General features: G+C 37.7%; 1 protein-coding gene and 1 pseudogene across 2 annotated transcripts in view; both read right to left on the bottom strand.

The window, feature by feature from the left end:
- Nucleotides 1–25391, bottom strand: part of LOC139443353 (protein MEMO1-like) — a 70742-nt gene extending 45351 nt beyond the window's left edge. For both annotated transcript variants that reach the window (XM_071224341.1, XM_071224340.1), the window contains exons 1-3: nucleotides 25242–25391; nucleotides 6265–6346; nucleotides 3043–3111 (exon numbers count right to left, since the gene is read on the bottom strand). In XM_071224341.1, coding sequence (XP_071080442.1) covers nucleotides 3043–3111; nucleotides 6265–6346; nucleotides 25242–25293 — 203 coding nt within the window. In that variant the 5' untranslated portion in view covers nucleotides 25294–25391. The remainder of the gene's footprint in view (nucleotides 1–3042; nucleotides 3112–6264; nucleotides 6347–25241) is intronic.
- LOC139442164 (uncharacterized) lies at nucleotides 14296–20000 on the bottom strand (annotated as a pseudogene).
- Nucleotides 25392–26142: the final 751 nt, after the last annotated feature.

Below are 26142 nucleotides of genomic sequence, written 5' to 3' on the forward strand. Positions count from 1 at the left end.
GCCAATCTACAGATTTAGGCATTGGTTCAGTGTTTGTACAGAGCCCTAAAAGAATGGCATCCCAATTGACATGGTAGCTGTCCAAATGTAGACCTACTGAACTCGTGTATCTGTGGACAAAATGAATAGTATGGTTAAAATATTTAACTGTTTATGTGTGTATTTTATTAAGCTCATTTGTGTTTTGTGTGTTTTGGCCCCATATTCTTCATCAAGTCATTTTTCTTTTATGCATACAGATATCATCAGATATGACAACTAACTCAACCTACTTCTTTTGTAGGGCTGCAACGATACACCTAGGTCACGATACGATACAGATCCCGATACTTACATCACGATTCGATGCATATCTCGATACGCTACGATACACATAGTGACAAGAGAAGACAAGAGGTAAATGAATTAAACTTAGTTAATTAAAATCAAAAGTTAAATGAAAGTGAATGAATGAATAATATATACTGTAATGAGTATTTTAACTGAATGAATCATCTGCCATTTATATGTAATGGCCAGCAAACACAAAAGTAACAGTCCTACATATTTGTGAGTTGTGACAAGATGGTAGGAGTAAATACTAAATGTACCAGTGTCCAGTAACTCATAACTTTCATATTTATAAACACTAGGATTAGACCTTTCAAATGCTGTATAACATGACTGTTCCATAGTTTGCAATAATTCTTTGTTTTTTAATTGATTTTTTGCCTTTATACATGAAAATGGCAAATCATGTTTATCACATTATTTAAATAAAGCATTTACAACTTAATAAAGTTTGTTGTATATGAATAAATGTAAGTCAACATATTCATAATGTGCAGATTAAGGACCAAGGCAGTGAAATTTGACGATTTTCGGCAAATATAAGATTTTATAAGATCTACTTATCCATATTTCTTTTTTATTTTCATTGTTTATGTAGATCTAATTAGAAAATTATTTTAAAAAGAATTATGAACAGTATCTATTTTCACCCATTTCCAGATAACAGCAGCTGTCCGCTCAGATGAAGAAATACCCCCTGTTTTCGAAAGCTTCGCATGAATAACTCCTTCGTTGAAGACTGACATATGACACATCTCTAGAAAGATTGTTTTTCATCTACAGCTCTTAACATCGCCTGGAGTCTTTTCGTAGCTATAACATAGGATTTCATTGGATAAAAATTGGTTTCTAATGATGCTTTCTTGCCGAGATCTGCTACAAGGTTCGTGATTGGTCAAATTTGAGCACATACCTGAGTCAGCCAATCAAATTACAAATCTTCGTGTATGATGAATTTCAGATTTTGACAAAATATTTTGGTAAAAACGTGTTATTCTGAACGTTTTAAGCAGGAAATCGCAATCTATATAAAAGATATGGACCTTCGTGGATGTATCATGCTAGGTTACAAGCTGTGACAAAGATTTTTCATGCATATATTTTGGAATTGAACATCGTGTCCGAGTCGAGAATTTGAGGCGCCGAAAGCCGAGATGCCATTTGACTAACATTACACGCGATCGCACGAAAAGATGGAAATAATAACTTAGCTGTAAGTTTGACCACTTTTAGATATATTTTTGTTGATTTTATTTATCACTTTGTATAATATATTTAAAGATTTGAAACATCTGTTTTGCTCTTTGACATGTTCGATGTGCACCCAAAGTGTGTGTCCGAGAATGATATTTTCAATAACATTGCGGGAAATAGTGAATAATTTTGTAATCTATCAATAAAAAATGATAAATTGAAATGGAATACATATTTCAGACATTGTGAGATGTGATAGATTTAATAAATGAATGGTATGACAGGTAGGTTCTGAAAATTATATAATATTTTGATGTGACGAGGCCTAAGGCTTGGCCGATTAACCGGCCTATGGTGTCTGGGGACATGATGCTTCTTGGCTGGTTTACCGGCCTACGGTGTTGAAAAAGTTACAACACATTTAAAACGTATCTGTGATAAAAGTTTATTACAAAACAAAACAAAGATGTATATATATACCTCTTTGAAAAAATGTATCGTGAAAACAATCGAGATACAGCACCTCACTAATCGCGCACCGTATCGTATGGAGTGCATCGCGCATTGGTGTCCCGGGATATCATTTCAGCCCTATTCATTTGTGTGAACATGTATTTTGACAGTGCAAACATGTTACTATCATCCTGATGACAGTCATCAAGTCATAACATGTTGTATAGTCCCCACCCTCCATCAAACTACCATCAAACTCACCACATCAATTTCAGTCTAAATTTGTCATACTTGGTCAAAACGTTCAAGTCCTTCGGTTTTTCCTCCCATTCAGGTTATCATATATATACGATTGTCACTCAGCTTTGGGATGCGAGGGGAACATTAAGTTATGTGTGAAGTAAACATTTGTAAAATTGAAAAATAATTTCTAATGGGTCTCGGTGGAGCCTATCAGGTTCTTTTTGCATCCTAGTAATTTTCATTGCCAATTTTCGATTATAGGATGGTGTAAACATAAACACTGGATGCAATATTCGCAAGAATTTATATGTGACATTCTGAAAAACAAAACACACATGCAGAAATGGCTGACTTGTGGCCAAAAATGACATTTTTCAATATGGCCACCATGTTGGTCGTTAAACATGTTAAAAGTTGGATCGGTGTTCAGAGAGCATTTTCCAGAGACAGCATAGGCTGGGATCATTCATAGTATCATATAAAATTTTAGCTCCTTAGGACTTGTAGTTTAGGGGATAAAAGCAAAATTAAACAACAGACAATGTGCCACAACAATAAGTTCACTTGACTTTCAGTCAGGGAAGCTAAAAATCTGCCCTTGCATAATATGTCTCTGCACCTCGCAGTTTTGAAACAAATTGCAGAGGAAGTGGCAAGGGGAATATTCCACTCACATCTCTTCAGGATGGCATAATTATCCAGTATCATCACAACTATCACACCTTCACTGCATTCAGATTAGGTTCACTAACATCATAGATTAACAATTGATTGTTGAATATGAAGATCTTCATCAACAATTTCTAACTATTTGCTACTTACACACTTGTTGGGTCAATCTGTCGATATGCATATGCTGAACAGGCTCCACAGTAGGAATACCCTGCATGGCTGGAAAAAAAGAAAAATGGAGGTCATGTGATACATTTAAACATGTTAAAGTGACCTGAATATTATTTGTAAGGAAATATTACATGGTTAACCATGTTAACTGGTTTGGTCGTATGGTTTGAGGTTAACTTGGTTAGAGGACAGTGTGATTTCACTTGACAATTTTTAAAAAGTCTAAAGAACATTGTTAAAGGGCAAGTAAAGTGCGAAAAAAGATCATTGCGATTTGGTTGCAAAAATCAATTTTCCTAGATATATGAAGTGAGTTTCCAAGAGAGAGAAATTCATAACATTCATAGAAAACATTATTATGTCAAAGTGACAGAGCTGGAATCACACGATCCATATCCAACTTTAAATACAAACCTATTTGGAGGCATTGCCTAAAGCTACTGGCGCAGCAGTGCGTGACAAATGTTTTCTTTGACTGATATGCAGACTTGGTTGCAGCATCTATCTACTTTATGATCTGTCTTGTAATGCTATGAGTCAGGAAGTGTCAATCAAGTATATAATTTAAAACTGTTGCTATTCTTGTTATTCCTACAAAAATAACATACATTGAGAGTGTGAAACGATCTTTGATATTGAAATTGTGAATAATATTAAAATAATTAATGTCTGCAACCATCTGCCCTTGGTCCTATTCGACACCATGAATGTCTGTAAGGGATTTATCCCCTGAGTAGACAACTGAAAATTCTGAAGGCATCTTCAATGTTGTTACTAATAAGGTATAAGTTGACACAAGTTGTGGACATAGAAATCAAATGGATGAGCAGACAGAAAAAGTCCTGAAATGTGATTAAAAATTCAAGGCAGAAGCAGACAGACTGGGCACCAGACACATCCGTTGAAATGTCGCAGCACCTTACACTGTCTTATACTATATCCATTTTAGAAATTTAATTTTGGTCAAGCATTTGTGATTAAAATCTTACAATCTGAAAAACTGCTATGTTGAGTTTGACCATCCCTGTAATTGTTCATTTAGCAAAGTAGTTGGAGGGGTACAAACAAAATAGAACGGTGTTCACATGACATGCAAAACATAAGCAGGCACTATTCTCACCTTTTCATGAATTTCCCCTAAACTTTCGCACAAGAAACATGTACAGGGCACCAATTTGGCCGTACCAATATCTATCTCCGCGGGGGTGATTATTAATTTCAGAGCCCCACATAGACAAATTGTATAACAGTGAATCTTTTGTTGTTGGCATTACTAGACATCATAGAGGGATATCTACAAAAAAACTGGAGTCAATTTATCGTTTTGCTGACACTTCAAAAAAGTATGCAGGTGAGTGTGACCTCGGGAAAATGGACAAACTTAGGGAACATGCCATGATCAAGTACTTGCAGAGATAGGTCTACACCAAAAGCCATCCATGAAGATTTGAGTACAACACTAGTACTAGATGCCCCTTTTATGCCACTATAAATAGGTAGGCAGCAGCGTTTAAGAGTGGCAGGGAGAGCCTTGAATACGATACTGAAGGCCTGCAATGATCCGAGGAATCCAGTTACTGTGAAGACCAGCTGGCGAATGACTGAGCATCAGTCTGCTATATCATGGAGGGAATACCTTCCATTATCAGAGCAACTTTTGCAATAAAGAAGCATCAACTTCTTGAGTTCCAAAGCTTCTGACATCTAATAAAAAGTACCAGATATTTGTGATAATCTAGCTCTGACTGAAGATGATCCAAAAAGGTTATTGCAACTATTTGTGACTATGGATGAAACCTGGATGAGTCCAAACAACAAACAAAACATTGGTAGCATTTGACATCACCACGACCAAAGAAGGCAAAGACTGTCCCATCAGCTGAAAAGGTAATGACTTCTGTGTTTTGGGATGCAGAGGGTGACAAAATGGTGGACTATCTTCCAAAACGCCAAACTTTAAACTGTTAAATTTAGCATATTGTCATAATTATGCTGCACTTCTGAGGCAATTACAGGATGAAATTAGAATTAAGAAATGTGAAAAGCTTAGGAAAAGTGTGCCCTTTCATCAGGACAATGTGACAGTGTATTGGTAAATATTAATCAGTCATTGCCATGGCTACAATGCATGAGAGTAGCACTGAACTCCTTTAGCATGCACCTTATTCTCTTCTGGCGTTGTCAAGACTACCATCTGCTACCAAACATGAAGAAAGCTCTCACTGCAACCCATTTGAACTCTAATGATGATGTCATAGCAGCTGTGGACAGCATTTTGGATTGCCAAGAGAAGATAAACTAAAACTGTAATAAATCTCTCCTACATCATGGGCAAAAGTGTATCAATGTGGAAGGGGATCATGTTGAAAAATGTATTATTTTAAGGTCTTTAAGTCAAGTCTATCTATGTGAGACTTAGGATTTATCTAATATTCATCTTTGATCCCAATTTTTGTGTAACACAGTACAGCTTAGTCATTTGTCTCCTGCAATTCTCATAAGAAGCAGTCCTGTTTTAATCAAATCATGTCTAGATTTAGGAAAATACAAACCCAATGGAGTACAGAAAGAGAAACTTCAAACACAATAACAAAGTTATACATGTTATAAGCAGTTCCGGTTTAACCATGTTAACAGTTCTGATTTTATGTCTCCAGCAACCCGAATCTGAAAGTTAAAGACACTTTCACTCCAATGACTCCAAGTTATAGTGGAACTAATTTTCAATTTCCTGAAATTTGAACCATATTTCATAATCATGATAATCTCGTGACCTTAAACATGTCAAGCCACTGACAATGCACTCCAGAGATCATGTACATTATGTTTTGTAAAATTCAAATCATTAAAACTCAAGTTATTGTATACTCAAGTTTTTTTTAATGCTTTAGTCACACTGAGTGACCTTGAACCTCTAAGTCCTCCATTCACATATGAGATTACTCTTTGCAAACTTGAAATCTCCACACCATGCAGAGAAATTTTTTTGAATGAAACTATTTACAAGACACTTCAGGAGTGAATGGCCTTCAAGTGACCTTGACAGCTGACACAATATTGAGTTAGTTATTCAGTGAGTGAATGAGTTTGGATTAATGCTGCTTTTAACAGTATTCCGATTACATCATGGTGTGTTATAACCTTGGGTTATTCATTGAGCTTCTTGTCTTGCTGAGTATAAGATACAATAATCAAACTTACGGTGCAATTATTGCTCTTGCAGGAAGATGGCTTGCTTTTACTTTTCCGAGCCAGGTACCAAGCTGATTCCTCAAATCATCTTCTGTAACATAACAGCATGTGACCTAAGTATGTTATTGCTAAAATATGGGATTATAACAGTTAAATACTGGAAAGTCGATACATTTAAGTCATGATACATGCAAAAAATTAAGCTAACCCATCACAACCCTTTTCATAATGCCAAAAGACTTGTAATATATCAACACATTCCTTAGAAACAAGAAATGCATACAGAACCTTCACCAGTAATACAATGAGCTTGTGTTACACAGTGCTTAATACCAAAATGTGTGCTTATGTACTGCAGATCAAATATTGAAAACATTCCTAGGCTTATTCCAAGATATTACATAAAAAGATGTCTATCTTGCAAGAAAATTTCACAAATTATGTCATAGGGTAATGTGATGTGTTTGTAAAATGTGTGGTGCAGGGCCCTGTTCCACAAAGCGATCACAGGGAGTTACGATTACCTTAGCGCTTCAAACGGTTAGTGGAACACGTCCCGGAATTCTAAAAGGTACACCAATTTATAGTTTTAAATTAATAAGTGTCAACTCTTAATGTGTTTGAAGTATTATTCTGTTTAAACTAAACTGGATAGTAGTATAGTAGTATAGATGATGGGGGTTCTGGCTCACTGGAGCCAGATTTATACCCAATACTGCTACTACAGAGGGAATTTTTTATGCAAAAATGATGATGCAATTCAACAATCGTCATGATTCGTCTCAAAAGAATCATCAATATTAATTAACAATGGATATAATATATACCTTGTGGTAATTCTCACAATTTTATAATTTTATCCCAGAGCATAAATGTTTTTGTTGACATTCTTATAGACTTATGTAAGCATTTGTTCAAATGTGATCAAACAATCTATTTTCCATCTCCAACCAGTTCTTTGGTTTTGGCACAGAATAATTGACGCGCTTGTTGTCTCCCCTGTTCTATGAACTTTTTTTTCTCGTCTTCGCTAATACCACTGGTCTTACGAGAATTTGATCGAATCTCCTGCTTCATTGCATTGTATTTTGTTAGTTCTGACAACACTAAACGAAACTCATCCTCAGATATCTTACAATCAGCCAGTGCTGTCGAAATATGATCCTCAATGCTGTTCAACTTTGCTTCGGCAAGTATCCGAATATTATCATGTTTTAATGCTTTCTTTTGCAACTTACAAGAATTAAATTTTATCGCTATTCCTACCAGTCCTGAGACTCTGGCTGCTACTTCCATACCAAGTACGATAGGGGCGGCAATTATAGTTGATAATAAACTAACAACGACTACCAAAGTCCCATGCCAGCTGTTACAAGCGCAGTGTCAACTCCGTCGAGAGCATTCACGGCTCTGCAATACTTTTTATACAATCCAAGTCTCAACTCCCTCTCCTTCTCTATTCGATGTTTTATGTCTCTTATTTGATGTAATCAAAATCCATCAACAGTATCCATCTTTTCAGATGCTTCATCGAGCGCCGAATATAAACCCATAGTGTATATCATAATATCATATAATAGTCTTTAATTGGTCTTGCTTCAATGTTTTGAGAGTATACATCAACCTTATTAAATGTATATTATACGGCATAAATATCTTAGTAAGCGAAATGCTTTCAACTTTATTAACTTGGACCGGGTGATACTCTCATATAAATAATACTGCAACATTGACGCTCGTGTTTCTTAAGCCATTTAATTGACAGACCTGGTAATATCTCGAAGGCATCTTCTGGTGCATCCCCAAACAAGACTTCAATAATAATTGCAGAAAGATCAGGTATAGCATTCAAGTTCTGTTTAATATACATTGAATTCAGAAAGCAAATTTAAACTAACATTTTTTAATGCTGGATGACTCAAGAACATATGACCTGGGTTTTCTGGCAGGGAAGCGACTAACACACTTTTTCGTATTGAGGGGATATAAGCTCCAAGTATGATCCCACTATTCATTATCTTAGTTAATTGATGTCCCTTACCCATCATCACATATGGTGGAGCAATGACGATATTCAATAGCCACTCGATGTTTGCTTCGACCATAGTCCATTTATTATCATCATTGCGAGTAAGAAGTGTTTTTACTGAGTCTACTACCGTTGACATCACTCAAATCTCCTAGATTAACTGTGAATACAACTTCTGGAGCGTTACACTCAAGTATCCTATATGTACAGGTTGATGTTTTACATCTAATACAGAAATTTTGAGGTCTGAAATAATCCCCCACTTTAACTTTTTATATTGCAATGATGAGAAAGATTCAGCTATTACATTTTTCATCTTTGACTGGAACAGCTCTTAGCAGAGTTGAAGGACTTTCGAGTTGAAGATTATCCGTTGTACTGATCTGATCAAGATGGATGCACAACTCTTTATAGGCAACTAAATCGGCTGAATTAAATCCAGGCAATTTTTTGTTGGGTGATTTTTTTCCTCTTCTAAATCCAAGTGTAGCTGCTATGTTCTCGTAAAGAAGTACATCCTTTTTCCACTTTTTAAAATCAGCATCCCATTCGACTCATTTTGTGTGAGACAAGCTACCAAAGGCTTAAAGGACCGCCTCCGTGGTCTAGTGGTAGAGCGTCCGCCTGGAGAGTGGAAGGTCCGGGGTTCGATCCCCGGCCGTGTCATACCAAAAGACGTTAAAAGATGATACTTGTTGTTACCCTGTCTGGTGCTCGGCATTAAGGGGCTAAAACTTGGAGTCAGTATACTGTGTCTGAGTGGGGTATTCATGTTAAACCGTGGCATGGTATCTCAGTGGGCTAGCACTATTCATCCGGACTAGTACAACCAGCCACACACACACGTGCATGCACGTGCTATATAAGTGCAATAATCTTGGACACAACGTTAAACCCAATTTCACCTCACCAAAGGCTTAAAAATTTCATCATTGAGTGTGCATACGCTGTAATACCCATCAAATATAATATGCCAGTCTATACCTAGTATTAACTTATAATTATCTCTCAGAGCATTTATACTGGTCCACTGCGGGTAATACGTTACATCGCATAGAGTGACTTCAAGTTGTCCAGCCGAGTTATCGATAGTATGAAGCAGTTGAATAGACTGGCCATTTGTTATTTCGGGGGTGTAACTTACATTTTAAATATACAAAGATACTATATCATAACTTAAATTTGAAATCAACTTGCATTACGAATCAGTCGATTTTAGTAAGTGCCTCTGGTGCCAAGTTTTTTGTTCATTTCCCTGATATCTTTGAAAAATACAGGGTCACGGCAACTAACGATAAAATGGTGCATGATTGGTTCCACAATCCAATGCAATTTTGGCAGAACCAGTTAAACTTTGCCATATGGTGTGCCACAACAGGATGTGGTGTATCTCTTTAAGCCCAAGGATTTGAACTAAATAAGTCTGTTTTATCATTTCACGTGTACTATCAGATTAGACGTATACTTAAAGAAACTAGTGCCCCATTACCACAGGATCGAGCACGGAATGCATCAAATAATTCGTACAATAGGTGGGCATATGAGCGTATTTGTCAGGAATTTGGTATTTCTACGAGTAAAAAAGATCGGGGTCTGAGTGGAGTTATTTCGTACGCTGGTGCACTCTGTTAAAGAAGTCAGCGATGATTTACTGAAAAGAGGTCGGTTTCTACCGGGCTTTGCTCTCTCGAGTAACGAGTGGAGAGACGATCTTATGAACTTTAAGGTTGGTGTTGCTTTCACCATCCAAAAGTTTGAGCAACCATCTGGAAGTGCTTGGAATAAATTTCTTTTTGATGAAACAGAAAATAATTTTACAAACCCAGGAGTTGCAAGAGTTAAGAAATCAATAAGAACCTATGTTTGGGCAATTCTTGGTGCACAATCGCAAACACGATTATACTATAGATGTCTTCAAGTAATATGGAACTTAAGATTGGTCAAGTGATCGGCTATAATAATAAAATTGTTATTGCTACCGATCAACAAAAAACAGGTTTGAATTCAGATATTAACATCGAATTAATAACGCAAACAAACACAGGCAAAACGGGAATAGTAAAATCACAGTCACCACATCCATCTACTGATGCACAGTCACAAGTGCCGCCAAATATTACAGCTAAAAATGAATAGCTAATAAATTCAGAAACCAAGAAACAATACTCCCTATTATACCTGGAAGTGCAGATACGGCTTTCCCAGCGAGCTTTCCCAGCGCTTCTCCTAATGCTTTTAAATGCTTTTTTATCCACTCTTTTACACTATTTGGCCTGGGTGGTGTGGGTGGTCCACCTCCTGCGGTTAACGCGAGAGTCAAAGTTGATATAATAAATCCCAATGCGGTTAAAATACTAGCAATGGTTTTTCCCTGTTCTCTGATCAATGTTTTAATTTTATCGGCCAGTGTAGTGTCATCGTTGAGGACTTGATCGATAGTTTCTCGAATTCGACTGTGAACGAAGTGCCTTTCTATTACTAGAAGCCGCTTCGAGGCGGGCCGATCTTTCGTCTTCTAAGTTATGCAATCTTTCCGCAACGCGGAGTCTACTGAATTATCACCCGCCTGTTCAAGTTTTGTTTTCTCATAAGCTATATGCTTGTCGAGTTAGGATAGCTTGGCTGTATTATTGATGAGTTCTCCCCGCATTGTTTGCATTGCCTTGTCAAGGCCTCGTAATTCCCTAATACTGAGCCCCGAGGATAGGTGTACCTGTATTGTGGAATTATTGTAGTAGGTATCCAAGATTTCTCCAAGTCAGTCCGATATGTTAGAATACGAACTCACATTTAATGATTACAGCAGAGTAATCAAACTTGCTGAGGGTGAAATGGCTAGCTATTCTATTGATAATATCTCAGTATGATATGATAACAGATTACCCAGACATATTCGTAACCAGTATGCCGGAAGTTGAGCCATTTTGTACGATCGCGTGCTTCGACACCGAAAGATCACCAGGAACAAAAGAGATATGACGTGGAATATTAATCTAAACGTCCCTGCTAGATCGTTGAAGGGTATCTTAATGTTGTTCGAGGACCCTTCTGAAGCATTTCAAAGAGATACCGATAAGTTCTACAATCCCAAGATTACAAAAGTAGAATTGACTATCGAGGGTGGGCCTAATCAACTATATAGGCAAGGCATGCGAGCATATCAACAGTGGGATGAGATTAAAAAACTCCCTTCTATAAAACAAAGCCCAGAAGTTAACGTGGTCGTGAAAGATCTGTCTCTCAGAGATGTATCGATGGCTGAATTCCTTATCACGAAGTATGCGCTTTGGCTACACATGCGAACTACAGATGATGACCAACTACACGGTAGTGGGCGGTGAATAGAAAATGCCAGTGAGGGTGTTACTATACAGATAAGGAAGCTCTTCGAAACGGCTGGTTAATTAAACATATATTTGTATGTGTTTATGGATGCGTAACTTAATATACAGAATGAAAGATTCGTGCAACGATCTATTAATAATCTTTTACCTAAAGAACCGCACTACGCTAACGGGTTGCGGAAAAACAGCTTTTATTCTTGATATTTTACAAAGTCATTATCGGAATGTTTTTGACCAAATTATTATTCTTGGCCCAACTATAAACATTAACTCTTTCAACACCAGTCAACCAGAAGTGTTTACTGCTGGGACACCGAGTTCCCAGAGACTCTCGTGTGATAGATGAAGCCAACATTTATCAAAGAAAATATCTGCTTGTATAATGTATTTGCTACTACATGTTATACACAATTTGAAAGGTCTGATCCTATGGTTCATAAATATGAAAGTTATGTTTTTCACATTATTTAAAATAATGCATTTACAACTTAATTAAGTTCGTTGTAAATGAAAAATGTAAGCTAACACGTTGTTAACATCCAGATTAAGGACCAAGGAAGCGAAGATTTGACAATTTTCAGCAAATATAAGATTTCATAAAAATCACTTACCTATTTCTGTTTTATTTTCATTGTTTACGTAATTGGAAAATCATTTTAAAAAGAATTATAAATAGTATCTGTCATCACCCATTTCCCCATAACAGCGGCTGTCCGCTTAGTAATATGAAGAAATACCCCTGTATTTAAGACTTTGTATGAAAAACACGTTAGTCGAAGAATGGCATATGACACATCGCTGGAAAGCTTATTCCTTCATCTACACACTCGTAACATCACCTGGGGTTCCTTCGTAGTTACAACAAGTGATTTCATTGGATTTTGGCTGGTTTCTAATGACGCTTTCTTGCCGAAATCTGCTACAAGTTTCGTGATTGGTCAAATTTGAGCACGTAACCTAAGGCAGCCAATCAAATTACAGCTGTGATACCAAGTTCCTGTTTGATAATTTTCAGAAGTTGATGAAAGATTTTTGTTAAATCGTGTTATTCTGAACGTTTTTAGCAGGAAATCATGATATATATTAAAAATATGGAACTTCGTGAATGAGCTGGGTTATGAGCTGTGACAAAGATTTTTCATGCATATATTTTTGCATTAAACATCGTGTCCAATCGAGAATTCAAGGCGACGAAAACCGAGTTGTCATTTGACTTTCATTACACGCGACCTCACAAAAATATGGAAATAATAACTTAGATGTAAGTTTAATTACTTTTAGATATATTTTTGTTGATTTTATTTATTACTTTGTATAATATATTTAAAGATTTGTTTAAAACGTCTTTATTTTGCTCCTTGACATGTTCGATGTGGACCCGTTGTCGAAGTGTGTGTCGGAGATTTTTATTTTCAATAACATCGCGGGAAATAGTGAATAATTTTTTAATTTATCAAAAAAAAATGATAAATTGAAATGGAAAATATATTTTCATCTTGAAGACTGCAGTGCGAGTAAAGAACTTACCAAAAAGAAAGATATGTTTCATATTCTCCGGACGGCATATGGGGCATAGCGTTTGGGTACTTACTCAAAAATACAACTGTTCTGAAAGATCTCAGAGAGCAGACCAAATGGGTATCCCTGTTTCATTGCAAAGAGCGAGATTCATTTGAGGAATGTCTACGTGAAAATGATGTTATTTCTACCAAGCTCGAGCGAGATAAACAATGATCAAGTCAGAAAACTGTTAGCGGAATCGAAGCACTGTAAACTCGTATTAAAAAATGATCAACCAGCTGCTTATGCAATTGCTTAGCAAAATCATAGCAAAAATATAGCAACTGCTGAGCAAAAATATAGTAAAAATATAGCAAAAATAAAGCAAAAATAGCAAAAATGCGATAAACATTAGCGGCTATTATGTAATGATGTGGTTTGAAATACTCATACTTTCGCAACAGTTTATTATTTCGGGCTGTATTGGATATGCAATATTTCATTATGTTAGACTTACTTAAATATCTCCTCAGATATTACATTATGGAATGCGATAAACTTATCGAACAACTGCTCCAAGATGAGCCAGAACCTATGCTAGCCAGTACCTTTGCTAGCCGGTGAAAAATGTTCCCAATATTTTGGGGAAAATTATACCACTGAAAAAATTGAGAACATGACCGATGAAGAAATTAAAAAACTATATGCGCGTTACGAGTCTAGACTGGGAGCTACCATGACTAAAACAATAGGTTCGGCTATGTTACAACTATACACAGTTGTAGCTAGTACGTTTCTTTCTACCCCGTCAGAACATGGCATGTATTTATGCGAATCTCTCGAGAAAGACCCATTCATCGAACGCGCTATAAGCGCAGTAAGCTGTGAGTTTTATCATAGATACAGAATGTTCTTAGCGCCACTTACCACCGCTTTAATAACGGCTAGGTATTGTCAATTTAAACATACGTGCCCACTTACTAATAATGAAGACTCAAGTGACACCACAGATTGTGGAAACACAATCACAACAAGTGAACGAGGAAATAACCCCAATTGTATCACAAGCGATTGTACCACAAGTGAACGAGGAAATAACCTCAATTGCACAATCACAAAAAGTGAATGAGGAAATACCAGCGATTGCGAAATCACAAGCCAGAGTGACTAAGAATCCTTCAAAAGTTGCAGCTGGTAGGAAGGGTACACTAGCGAGGAAGGCAAAACTAATACACAATACTGAACATAGTATGATTAAAACTTTGGCTCCCTATCTAGTAGGGGTTGTTGCTATAGCAGCAGTATGGTTTTATAAGACCGGAGAAGAGAAAACACCACAAGTTCAAAAATTAGATGAGGTTCAATTCGAGTTAAGCCCACATGTAATGTTATAAAAGCAATGAATACTCCAGTTACAGATGGTAAAATGTTGGTAAACACAACGTATCATTCAGCGGTGGTCAGCGGCTTGGCCATTGGCTATGCCCGTATAACTAAAATGATTACTAAAGCCACACCACCCAAGCTAGATTTTAATGGTTATGATATCGGTATGCTGGTTCTAGATGTAGGCCTAGCAATGTCTACAAAAGATATGCTAATCAAACAAGGGCTTATCCAAGAGGACATAATGAAGTAATTAAACATATGAATATTTTATAAACATATAGTATGGCATCAATTGCGATGATGGTCGGTGGAGCTATTGTTAATGCTCTAGCTTTTTCGGGGAGTAATTATTTATTTTCTACTCTGAGGGAATCAAACACTAAAGAAATTGAAGAGGAGCGTAAACAGCATAATAAAGCATAAGAAAAACTCTAAACAGCCCAGTCACAATGGGCCAGACGCAGAATGGAGAGATTCGATTTTATTAATGATGAACTGTGTAAGCAAGGACATTCAATTCAAATTTTTAAGGATGTTGAATCTGCCATGCACGAATACTTCCTTGTTTACAGAAAGACACTTGACCCAATACCAAGGCCAACACTCTCTCAGTTTTATACACCGTCAGTGGCTCAGAAAGACCACAAGATAGCGTTGATAGTTCTGGGGTTGTCGGTAGTTGCGATTTTCAGCTATACAATTACACATAAGCTCTGACACGCATTTTGACAAATGATACTAGAAGTGTAATAATTATCACAATGGCGAGGGGCACATCAAGATGTAAATTTACACTCATGGGAAAACCAATTCAATTCAACAGACGTTGCGTCAGTATATATTGTGGTATACATGCCATTGCAATTAGAAAAGGGCATGTTAATTATATGTGTTTTGTATGTGGGATTGGGGTCAAAGGTAGTTACTGTTTATGTAAGAGTCACGGTGATGACAAAAAACGGTTTCTAATTATTTATGAGAGGAAAAAGGATTACCGCAATGAGATAAATAGATTGGGTAGAATTCAAACCAATTAGATATTAGTTCACATGTAGTTATATATCACAATGGTTTTTGTCAGAGAGTTGAAGGCTTTGGCAAAACAACATGGTCTTTGTGGTTATTCTCAAATGAGAAAAGTTGAATTGATTGATTTACTCGGTTTGGAATACATCAAACCCTAGACTGTTAGAGAACTCACACCTCAATTGAAAAAAAGTGGGCTGAGAGGTTATTCTCGAATGAGAAAAGCTGAATTGATTGATTTACTGAATGTTGATGTTGATAAAAATCAACCAGTTGAGTTAAGATTTGTATCCACAGCCGGGGTTTGTAAATATCTAAGAGGTTGGAAGATGGATATTAATTCCAATATGGATGTTAATGATGTTAAGCCCATCATATCGATCAAAATTAACGAGGAGTTTGATGATTTAAATAGCACAGAATACCAGCTAACCGTTAAAATGTCATTGAGTAAAAATTACGCTGAATATACTGAACCTTATTTCCGGAGCAATCAAGAAGTTATAACCGAATCTGATTCTATAAGCGCATCATTAGATGCGTCAATTCAGCGGATAACAAGAAAGTTTAGAACGCTGGACTAATAGAGGCTCGGTATGAGGTGTGGATAAAATCGATAGTTTATATTTAGATATAGCAAATTATATGCCTTTGAAAGTGGATCTTATCCCAGTATATAGATTTACCCTCGTATTATAAAAAGAAAATAAACCATAATTAATGTAAAAAATAAAGGCGATGACTGTTTCAGAATGATGAGAAGATCTGCCTTGTTCCCTGCAGAAAAAAATCCGGATAGACCTTCCAGCTATCCCCAAAACGACCTTGATGGTATAGACGAACCTACACCAATCTCGCAAATTGATAAGGTGGAAAAGCAAAATAATTTAGCTGTAAATGTTTTCGGACATTCTCCTAAAGGAATTGTTGCACACAGTATAAGCTCCGCCCCAGAACATATTCCCAGACTCAATTCAATTTGATCGAAAAAGATGTCAAATATCATTATACGTGGATAAAGAGTTTATGCAGGCTATTATACGATCAAACAACCCATAAAAAAAAAGAATTATTTCTGCGAAAGATACCTGCACATAAAGAAGACTGCAGAGGTGTTGGACAGACTGCTATCAGGATCGATATGCCTAAAGAGGGAAAAAATATACTTAAACTCCATCATCCAATCCTTGGTTGATAGGCTAGTAGTACACGGACAATGTAATTGTCTTAAATGACAACCAACAAGAAATCCAGCGCCAGTGCCATATGGGCTGGAAAGGAAAACAAACGATTCCTTTTGGGGGCAAAGGTCATTTAATAATGACAAATGTTTAATCGAAACATAAAACCTCCAAAAACCCTAAGAGGAATAACCTGGTGAAAGTTCTGTGGTTTGACTTAATTCACTATCCCTGCACTGAGAGATTGAGCAAGTTTCTCATGCATTGCATGATACACTGTAACATATGGCTCATATGCACTGGAGCGCCATTCACCACGTAGCTTTATAAGAAAGGGTGAAATGCCAATGTCAAATGCATAGGAACTTCCACCTGTGCGGAAAGAGTGACCGCTATATGCACCAAAATCATAACCACATTTGTCCTGTTGATATTTCAATGTCTTAACAAAACTTTTGTAAGTTAAACCCTTGAGGACACTACTTCTGTCAACATATGAAAACAAAGGTGCATTTGAATGTTGAAGTTCTTCACTATATTGTGAAAGCAAATGTTAAAGTGCTTTAACAGGACAAAGTACAGAGTCCGGCACCCTAGCCAGGGGTAACTTTAACACATGCTGACCAAACTGTATACAATGTTGTTTCTGTGTGTCTGACAGTAATCATGGCACTATCTTTCTCAGGGGAAATCTTGGCATCTTGCAGACTCAAGTAGGTCTGCTTTCTTGAACCACTGCCTCTAGTTTCAGGGAGCATGGTAGATTTCCTCATGACTGTGCATCTGCCTTAGTATATCTGGTCTTATAGAAAGTTTTTGTTTCGTTGGTGTACCTTTTAGTCTTGATTTACCTTTGTGCAGGGCCTTTTGTTCCCATGTCTCCAAGGGGTTTGGTAACCCCACCTCAAGATGAAGCAGGCGAATGATATTCATATATCCTGGTATACTAGTTGCTGAAAGGGATCTTGTTAGGAACACTCTGTACAGCAGTACTGTCATGCAGTCGACTGGAACTGGTGTCCTACTAAAGTACTTGCAGAATCTCAGGTATGCAGTTCTCATTGAGCTATATGTGCGCTTAGTAGTTTCGGCATATGCTACCCGCCAAAACTGCTGCATCTCGCTATATAGGTGTCGCCACTGTTGAGCCACTTGCCCCATAGATAGGACAAAGTTAGGTTGGATACGTGTGAGGATGCTGGCACTGGAATATACTTCCTGTAACAAGTTTCACAACACAACCAATAGAACGGAATAAACTGTATTGATTTATAAAGAAATGTAACATTGTGCAACCTGCTCAGAGAGTCAGCTGCAAGGTTATCCTTGCCTGGGATATATCTGGCTGAAAATTTAAAGTTATACACAGCAGAAAACCAGAATATCTTGCGCAGCCAACGCATGGCTAATCGGTCACGACTAGTACCTTTGTTGAGGGTATGCATAGTACAAGTATTGTCTGTGTAGACAATGATATGTTTGTCTGTCCAGGGTACACACCAGCGTTTGACTGCTAAATACACAGTGAACAACTCTTTCACATTGATGTGTAAATGTTCAACAAATGGGAAGTCTGTATGCCAATTATAATAGACCCAGTCAGGGCCAAAACCATCAATGCAGGCATCCGTGGAGAACTTTGCTGCGGGTACTGTTCATTTTCAATAAATTTCACAGTACCATTAAAACATTCACAAAATTCATGCCACCACTTGATATCAGCCTTTGCGCATACATTCAGCCTGGTATGGTGATTGGGTTATTACATAAGTCAATTAATCTGCGCATAATGTGCGCCCTCCATGAACTACCTGTGCAGCCCAATTCAATTTCCTGAAGTTGACGTTATATTGCTTTCTTTTTTGTAAGGATAAGGTACAGGTAGTAGAGTCAATCTCTATCCCTAGGAAAGTCAGTTTCTGAGTAGGTTCAACCGTTTTCCTTTCATTTATAGCAAAACCTAGGTCTTTCAATAATCTTCTCATGGTCCTGAAGGCTTTCCAACACTAAGAGTTTGTTTGTGCAATGCACATAAAATCATCAAGGTATACAACTACCACAAAACCTCTGCACCTTAACATTCTACGAACAGATGACTCAGGTCTCTTGGAAGCTCCAAAAGGGAGCTTTGTGTCAATCATGTAGACTGGAAGTCTTGAGTTTTTGAACTGCCACAGCAGGCCGGTAGCTTCATAGCAGTCAGGATGTAACGGCACCACGCGGTAAGCATGTTTCAGATCCAGTTTTGCCACGTATCCACCCCTCGGCAGAAGTTTAACTGCTTCGTCAATGGTTTGATATTCAAAAGATTGTGTTGTTGCATAATTATTGAGGCTGAGATCACATGGTCTAGAGCAATCATGAATTAAGCGTACTTTCCCAGTGTCTTTCGGTATTGCTCCCAAGCTACTAACAAGCTTTGGTTTTCTGTCTACAATAACATAATTGCCTAGGCTGATTTCCTCTGAAATTTGGTCTTCAACAATTGTTCGTACAGCATCATCTGTGGCAGATTTGTAGTTTTAACAAAGAACATCACAAATTGTTACATTTTTATCAATAATCCAGAAACCATTTTTGATCCCATTAATCAAATACTCACAATCACTGTCATCTTCTAATTCCCTTTCCCACGCGTCAATACAGTCCCGTATTTGGCTGGAGACTTTATTGTTTATAGGTACGAAACTGTGGTGGGATATCCTGGTGCTCAAACTGGAGATGCCTTTACTTGCAGCCTGGTACTGTACGTGTGTGCATACTTGCTGTTTGGGAACTTACAACCTGAGGGGTGCTGGTAATTAATGCAAATGGGTCTGCCTGACTCATTTGTTGGAAGATTGTCACTCTGAGAGCTGGAATGGGCATTCTGAAATGAGTTTGCTTTTCGGGGTTGGAATGTTCTCTTTTCTAAAAAGTAGAATAGGTCATGGAATGATATTTCACTCCAGTCGCACTTGGTCTGGGCTTGTCTCAATGTGTGTGCATTGTCAAGAAGCATAACTGAAGGGATAGTATATGTTTGACAGAGATCTCCAATTTGAGCTGTGTATTCCAGTAGTCCTTAATTTCATCAATACCTGCTTTCCTTGTGGTCAATCAATTTTGACAATCCTGTGAGTCTATACGATCGGTAGTAGGGGAGCGTTGAAGTTGCCAAGGTCGAATGGGCAATCAGCCAGTCCTTGAAGGAGAATGAGAGCTACGTCGAAACATCATCCCTCCGAAGTTCCGTTGATTGCCATTGATCTGGAGAGCTATGATGATCCGAAACATGATGTGAGGCCTGTTGATCCTGAGAGAAACGTTTCTCTATGGAAGAATGATGATCTTGTGAATTAACACAATCCTCGTGTCGCACGAGCGATCAATTTCATGATCGGACGGTGTATCAATCTGTCGAGGTATGACGTTGATGAACTGTGGAGTGGAGATCCCTCAGGGGTATCCAAGTATAGATGGGGTGAACTGCCGATCTTCCGAGGTACAATTTGGCAAACTTGGCATCCTTATGCAGATCTGTTTCTTTATGCATATGAATCGGAATTTAAGGTAATTTGGCAGAGAAGTTTAACTGAAGCTTTAGGTATATCGATGATCTGATTTCGTTTTATAACAATCAAACAGCCAATTTCCTTCCCCTGATTAACCCATCTGAACTAGAAATGAAGGAGACCAGTGAGACCGCCTCATCTGTTTCAAATTTAGATCTATGCATTAAGATTCAGAGTGATAAAACACTCTCCACAAGACTGTATGACAAGAGGGATGACTTCAACTTTCCCTTTATGTCAAGGAATATTCCAGCAACTCCAGCCTTTGGTGTCTTCATTTCACAACTTTTGAGATACAATCGAGCATGCTCTTTCTACCAAGATTTCAAAGCGTGTCATACGACTCTACTCAGAAGTTGATTGATCAAGGTTACAGCATTCAAAGCCTTCAAAATGTTTTTAAGGTAGACATGTGGAAGACATTTCCAATTTGGCACATCAGTGACAAAAATGATGTCTGATGCAATTCCTATTTTGTCTTGTACCATATGTTCCAGTGTTTTTCCAGGTGACCAATCGACTTGCCTTTGCATGTGTTGGTGATGGGTGCCACCAGTGAGGCAGGATACGCTAACCTTTTCCCAATTGTGTGGGTTGATGCTCATGATGTCAATCACTGGATTGTCTGGTCCAGATTACAAATCGCCGTCATAGTGCAGGAATATTGCTGAGTGCGGTGTTAAACAACAAACAATACTATTTGATAGTGATACATAAACACATGCTCATGATATATTCAGAATCATACAATCGACTCTGCTTGCTTTGTGCAGAGATTTCTATTGGATATGGAAAGGGTTTTGGCGCCATATTTATTTGAAATTTGATTCAGACAGGGTAACAGACTGCTGACATCGTGTTGCAATTTTACACACTCCACAACAATCACAACAAATAAGACGGGGGGCAAGTGGAGAAAACAGGCCATTGCAGAGGGGGCACGTGACTTCATACGTCGTTTTTTCTTGGTGAACTTCAGTCAGTGTATAAAAAACAACTATTCTCTGTTCAGGTAACATCAAGAACATCAGGCAATAGAATTGAAAGTGTGGGTGCTGGATATGTCAGGTGATCAGATCACAGGGGTTGCTGCAGTGGTGCGTGACCCATGATCACAGTGGATTGAAGAATAAGAAATGCATAGTGTGAGATAGGATAAGTTTTAAAATTTAAAGGGGCACTGACTTAAGCAATTCCCCAGGACTGGTTTTAGCCTTTGTTATTGTTTTTTCCCGTCAGTACCCTGATGCTATTGCACAAATTTAGACTAGTTTGCAACCTGTGCTGCGCCATTCGTAAGCGCATTTGTTGCTTTTATTGATAGTATCAGTGCGTATGGTCACATTGATCAACAAAATGAAATACATTTTTGGAAATAAAAAGGAAATGTAGGTATCTTTGTGGGCAGCATCGGTAATGGTGACGAAGTTTTGATAAGTCACTCGCTTGGTAATTGTAAAATTATCGTTACACTATTTTGCCTTGCAACACAAAGTAAATATTTCCCCTGAGCTTTGCTTATTTTATTGTGTGTATATTGTGTCACTTATGAAATTTCTTAAACGCCTAAATATGCAGTTATTTTACAAACTGACTGAAAAATATGTCCATATGTATTGTTATCATGATTGTGATAACGAATTCCAAATATTTTTATGTTCAATATCATCACCAAGTGACTGAAAATGTTAGGATTAAAAGTGCATTTCTATATTGTTTGGCGTATAATGCTAGCATAATTAATCTACTGTGATGTTTGTAAGCCCTTTTGAACATCTTAATCATTTTCAGTCAATCTGTTAAATAAATGGACAGATTTTTCAGTCAATTTGTAAAATATTCAGACATTTTATAAATTGCCTGAGTGAATCACATTTTACACATTGACTATAACATATCCATGCTTAGAAAGGAAAAGAAGAACTACCCAACCAAGACAAAGAGGAACAAGAATGATTCTGTTCAATGCTACAGCAAATGAATGAAAACAAAATTCAAATATCATAATTACAACCTACCAAAGTTATATGTATAATTTTAGACCGCTACCTTGTTTGAGGAATATCCACATAAAGGTATCTGTGAAAATCCACATGAAGGTATCTGTGAATACCCACATAGAGGAACAATATTCCATACATCTGCAGCTGTACAAAGAAACTTATTCGATGTCATGTGTCACTGTAACAATCAAATATTTTAAAATATATAGTATTTTGGGATATAATAACTGGTGTTTGTTTCTCAACTGATATTACATATCACACATTTCACCTCACTTCCAACCTGGATTTAGATTGAATAATTACCACAGACACAAGAAATGCCAAATGGGAACCTTTATCAGGTAGCCTGAGTGGTTCTACCACTAATTATACCTGTAATAAATTCAACTGAGCATCAAGTGAATGACGACAAATATACACTTGTATATGTAGGGTTATACCAGAAAACATGGATCACAACAAGGGAGTAGTAATCATATTATCCACACAATCCGAAAATGCTTTCACTGCATGGATACTTTTTTTTTTAAATTAAACTATAACCATCAGGGGTATTTCCAAATAATGACATCCGATGAGCTTCCACCGTTCTTTTCGTCTGTTTGTTTAGGCCGAAGAAATTAAATAACATGCGCCCTTTGTCGAAATCTTCATAGATCACGGGTAACCAATTGGTGTTCAAAAGTGAGTAGATAATTGCCTCCAAGTTTATTTAGCTATCCTTGCAGACGGTAGCCCAGTCTCTTGTCACGCTCAGTTGCAATAGCGAGCAAATCAACTCATGGCAGCTAGTGAACCCTAGCGACCAGTGTCAGACAGCCAAGAAGAAGCCAGAGATTAGTGCCCCTTTAAGTTGCTATCATAAACAAGCGCTTGTTATGAAAAGTGCCGCCACAAGCAATATTTAGTAAACAAATATTGAAAACTCTCAACATCCGTGGGCATTTTCAATGACATTGCGTGTAGAGATGATACATCAGAGCTTATGCTCACTCGATGACCCAAGAAACCATATTGCCAGGCTGATGACACAGGGCATTGTTTCCTGTGTGTGTTTTGCAACAAAATTTCAGAAATTATGTCATAGGTTATCAGAAAGGTAGGCCCCTAGTTTCAGCAGACAATGTCAATGTCAGACGTTACGGAACTGAACAGAAAGGGTTGAATATGTGACAGACTTGGGAAGGTTATGGGTAGGTGCATAGTCTCGTGACTACACAGTTGATCCCGACAATATTTGGCACACTCATACGATTCCGAAATAAACAAGATACAAAGTAGTGACTGAGGATGAGCTGATATGGGGCTAACAGCTCAGACGCTGATGTCACGAGTACGCATGAATGACTGGGTTGTAAAACAATTTGTTAGGTGATTTTGTCACAGAAAAGTGTGAGAGGGAACATTGTACGGATGATATGGATCATAATAAGGAACTAGGAAGGCATAGGCATGGTGACTGTGATGCCACAAGGGTCGGCTTTTGAAACATTACTGACGAAGTGTAGTGAGTGAAAGTGGCTTGTGTGGAAATTCCATGAGTTTCCTGTAGCCAGAAGAATTTAACATGGAACTACATCATCCTGCTTCGACGATTTCGCTAGAAGAATAAATGCAACTGGAAAGGTGAAAACAATAAAATAAACAAGAATACCCTGACAAGTACATTTAAATGCACGCTTCATGTCTTCGGCTCCAATGTTTGAAAATGCACTTAGAAGGAGATACAACCTCCTTAGACCCCCTTCACAGATTATAAAGCCTTGCATCCATCCTTGTCAATACAAATCTAATTGATTTATTGCAAAAGAAGTCCCACAGTGGAAAGCATTTGGACCAGCGAGGTTTATATGAGTTCAACATCAATAAATAAATACATAATAAACTGCATTCTGTGCATAATAATGAAAATTACCAAAGATAAAAATTAAAATATGCATATTAGTTCCTATTTACAATCCATTCATCCATATGAGTGAAGTTGAAACAAATAAAATGCTCTTATAAACTGGCGCCTGCTGTAAAATGCACTGCAGCTGGCTATAGTTATTAAACCAAAATTGAAAACTCTCAACATGCTGGGCTTATTCAATGATATCGCATGTACAGATGACATCACTGAGAGTAGCTTGTGCACACACGATGACCCCTGACATCATGGGGCATTGTTTCGCCTTGCATCGGGCACCACAATTTCACAAATCACATCATATTGTGACGTGTTTGAAAAGTTTGTGGTACTGTATTCTAAAGGTAGTTAGAAATGTAAAGAGGCACAACATTTGAGGGAGATCAAAAACAAAGATGATGTGATACCGGCAGTAGTCCCTTGAAGTCCCTTAAAGTGACGAGTGGATCCAGTTAGCACCTCATTATATACAGAGCCTCTTCCAGAGTATCTGAGATGTGTAGCGAGTATGAGGACAAATCACTAAATACATCACTAAATCCATCAAATACTTTTTGATTTTTGGCTTGTCAAAGTTATGCCAGGATTCCACCACTGACGTCTTTGGCACTAATCGACATTAATATGGAGTGTAGTTTGGATTAATTCGTGGAAAGAGACAGCTAATCACCAAGTCAGAACTACGTATAGTAGAAGGGTGTCTAACCATTTAAGGATCGCATAGTGGTGTTTGATTGGCAAATGGTGCCCAACCCTGATAATCATGAAGGGTATATGATCGGAAAGGGTACCTAACCCTTACGATCGTCATGGCTTGTGCGTGATCGGAAAAAAGGAATCTGAGGGCTAAGGATAAAGTTAGGGGTAACCTACTCTAACCCTAAGGGTCGAAGAGGCACGCGAGATCTTTGAAGCGAGAGCCACTGACTGAGGCAAATAGGTGCGCCCTCTAAACTGCATTGTTTCCACCTCAGCGCTGATGTTGTTATGAGAATATCAAACTGATGGTAGGCCCTAACACCTCATATTAGTGTAATTGGCTACTAACCATTATCAGAATACCAGCTCCCAGCATGAGCGGCACGGCGAACTTTGGACATGGTTGACCCAATCTTGACGGCACCACAATGTTTTGTGCTGAAATAGAGGAAAGTAACGACAATAGCTTTCCGTGTGCCTTCCTCGAATAACACCAATATCACTCTCTTCGACTGCAACGGACTAACACGGAAGTACGATGGCCCACACATGCGCAGTAATACGATTCGAATCGCTTATAAGGGATTGCCCAAAAGTCGTACTGGACCATACCGGATGAACGTTATTACTAATTACTTCATTACCTGGATGCGACATGTACACGTGACATTAATGAACAATGACAAACGTCCTACATAATTAAGTTATTGCGAGGGAATCGCTTGAAAATTAGGAAGGCGAGTGGTCGGCTGTGCTAAGGGTACGTGTAAAAGAGGAATCGTTAAGCGAAATAGGATGTGAAACGTATATACTTCCAATTATCAAATTTCCATCTGTCCAACGTAGCGTTTACATCTCTAGGATAGTACTTTATCTCAGTAAATACCAGTTTATAAGGTTACTGTTAATCGTATTGAAAGCAGACACCTTGGTCAATGTGAAGCACGTTGCCCCCGAGATTCTCAGCATTGGATGTTTTCCTCACTCGTACAATACCCCAAACTGACATTTCCCCACATAAGATTTCCCCCAAATTGAATAAGAAAAAAATATAAAATAGAAAACATAATATTATAATACGGTTCTATTTACAAACTATAATGTATTTTAAAATTCATCATCATTTTTCAAGTTCACTAAAATGTCACTAGCTAGAGGCTGTCACAGATAAACATGCCAAGATTGACAAGAAATCAGCGACACCAAGCCCTTGGACAATTGCAAGCTGGACAAACCGCCCGGCAAGTAGT

This window comes from Haliotis cracherodii, unplaced genomic scaffold (assembly GCF_022045235.1).
Source record: "Haliotis cracherodii isolate W230 unplaced genomic scaffold, xgHalCrac1.p SCAF_5, whole genome shotgun sequence".
Taxonomy (NCBI): domain Eukaryota; kingdom Metazoa; phylum Mollusca; class Gastropoda; order Lepetellida; family Haliotidae; genus Haliotis; species Haliotis cracherodii.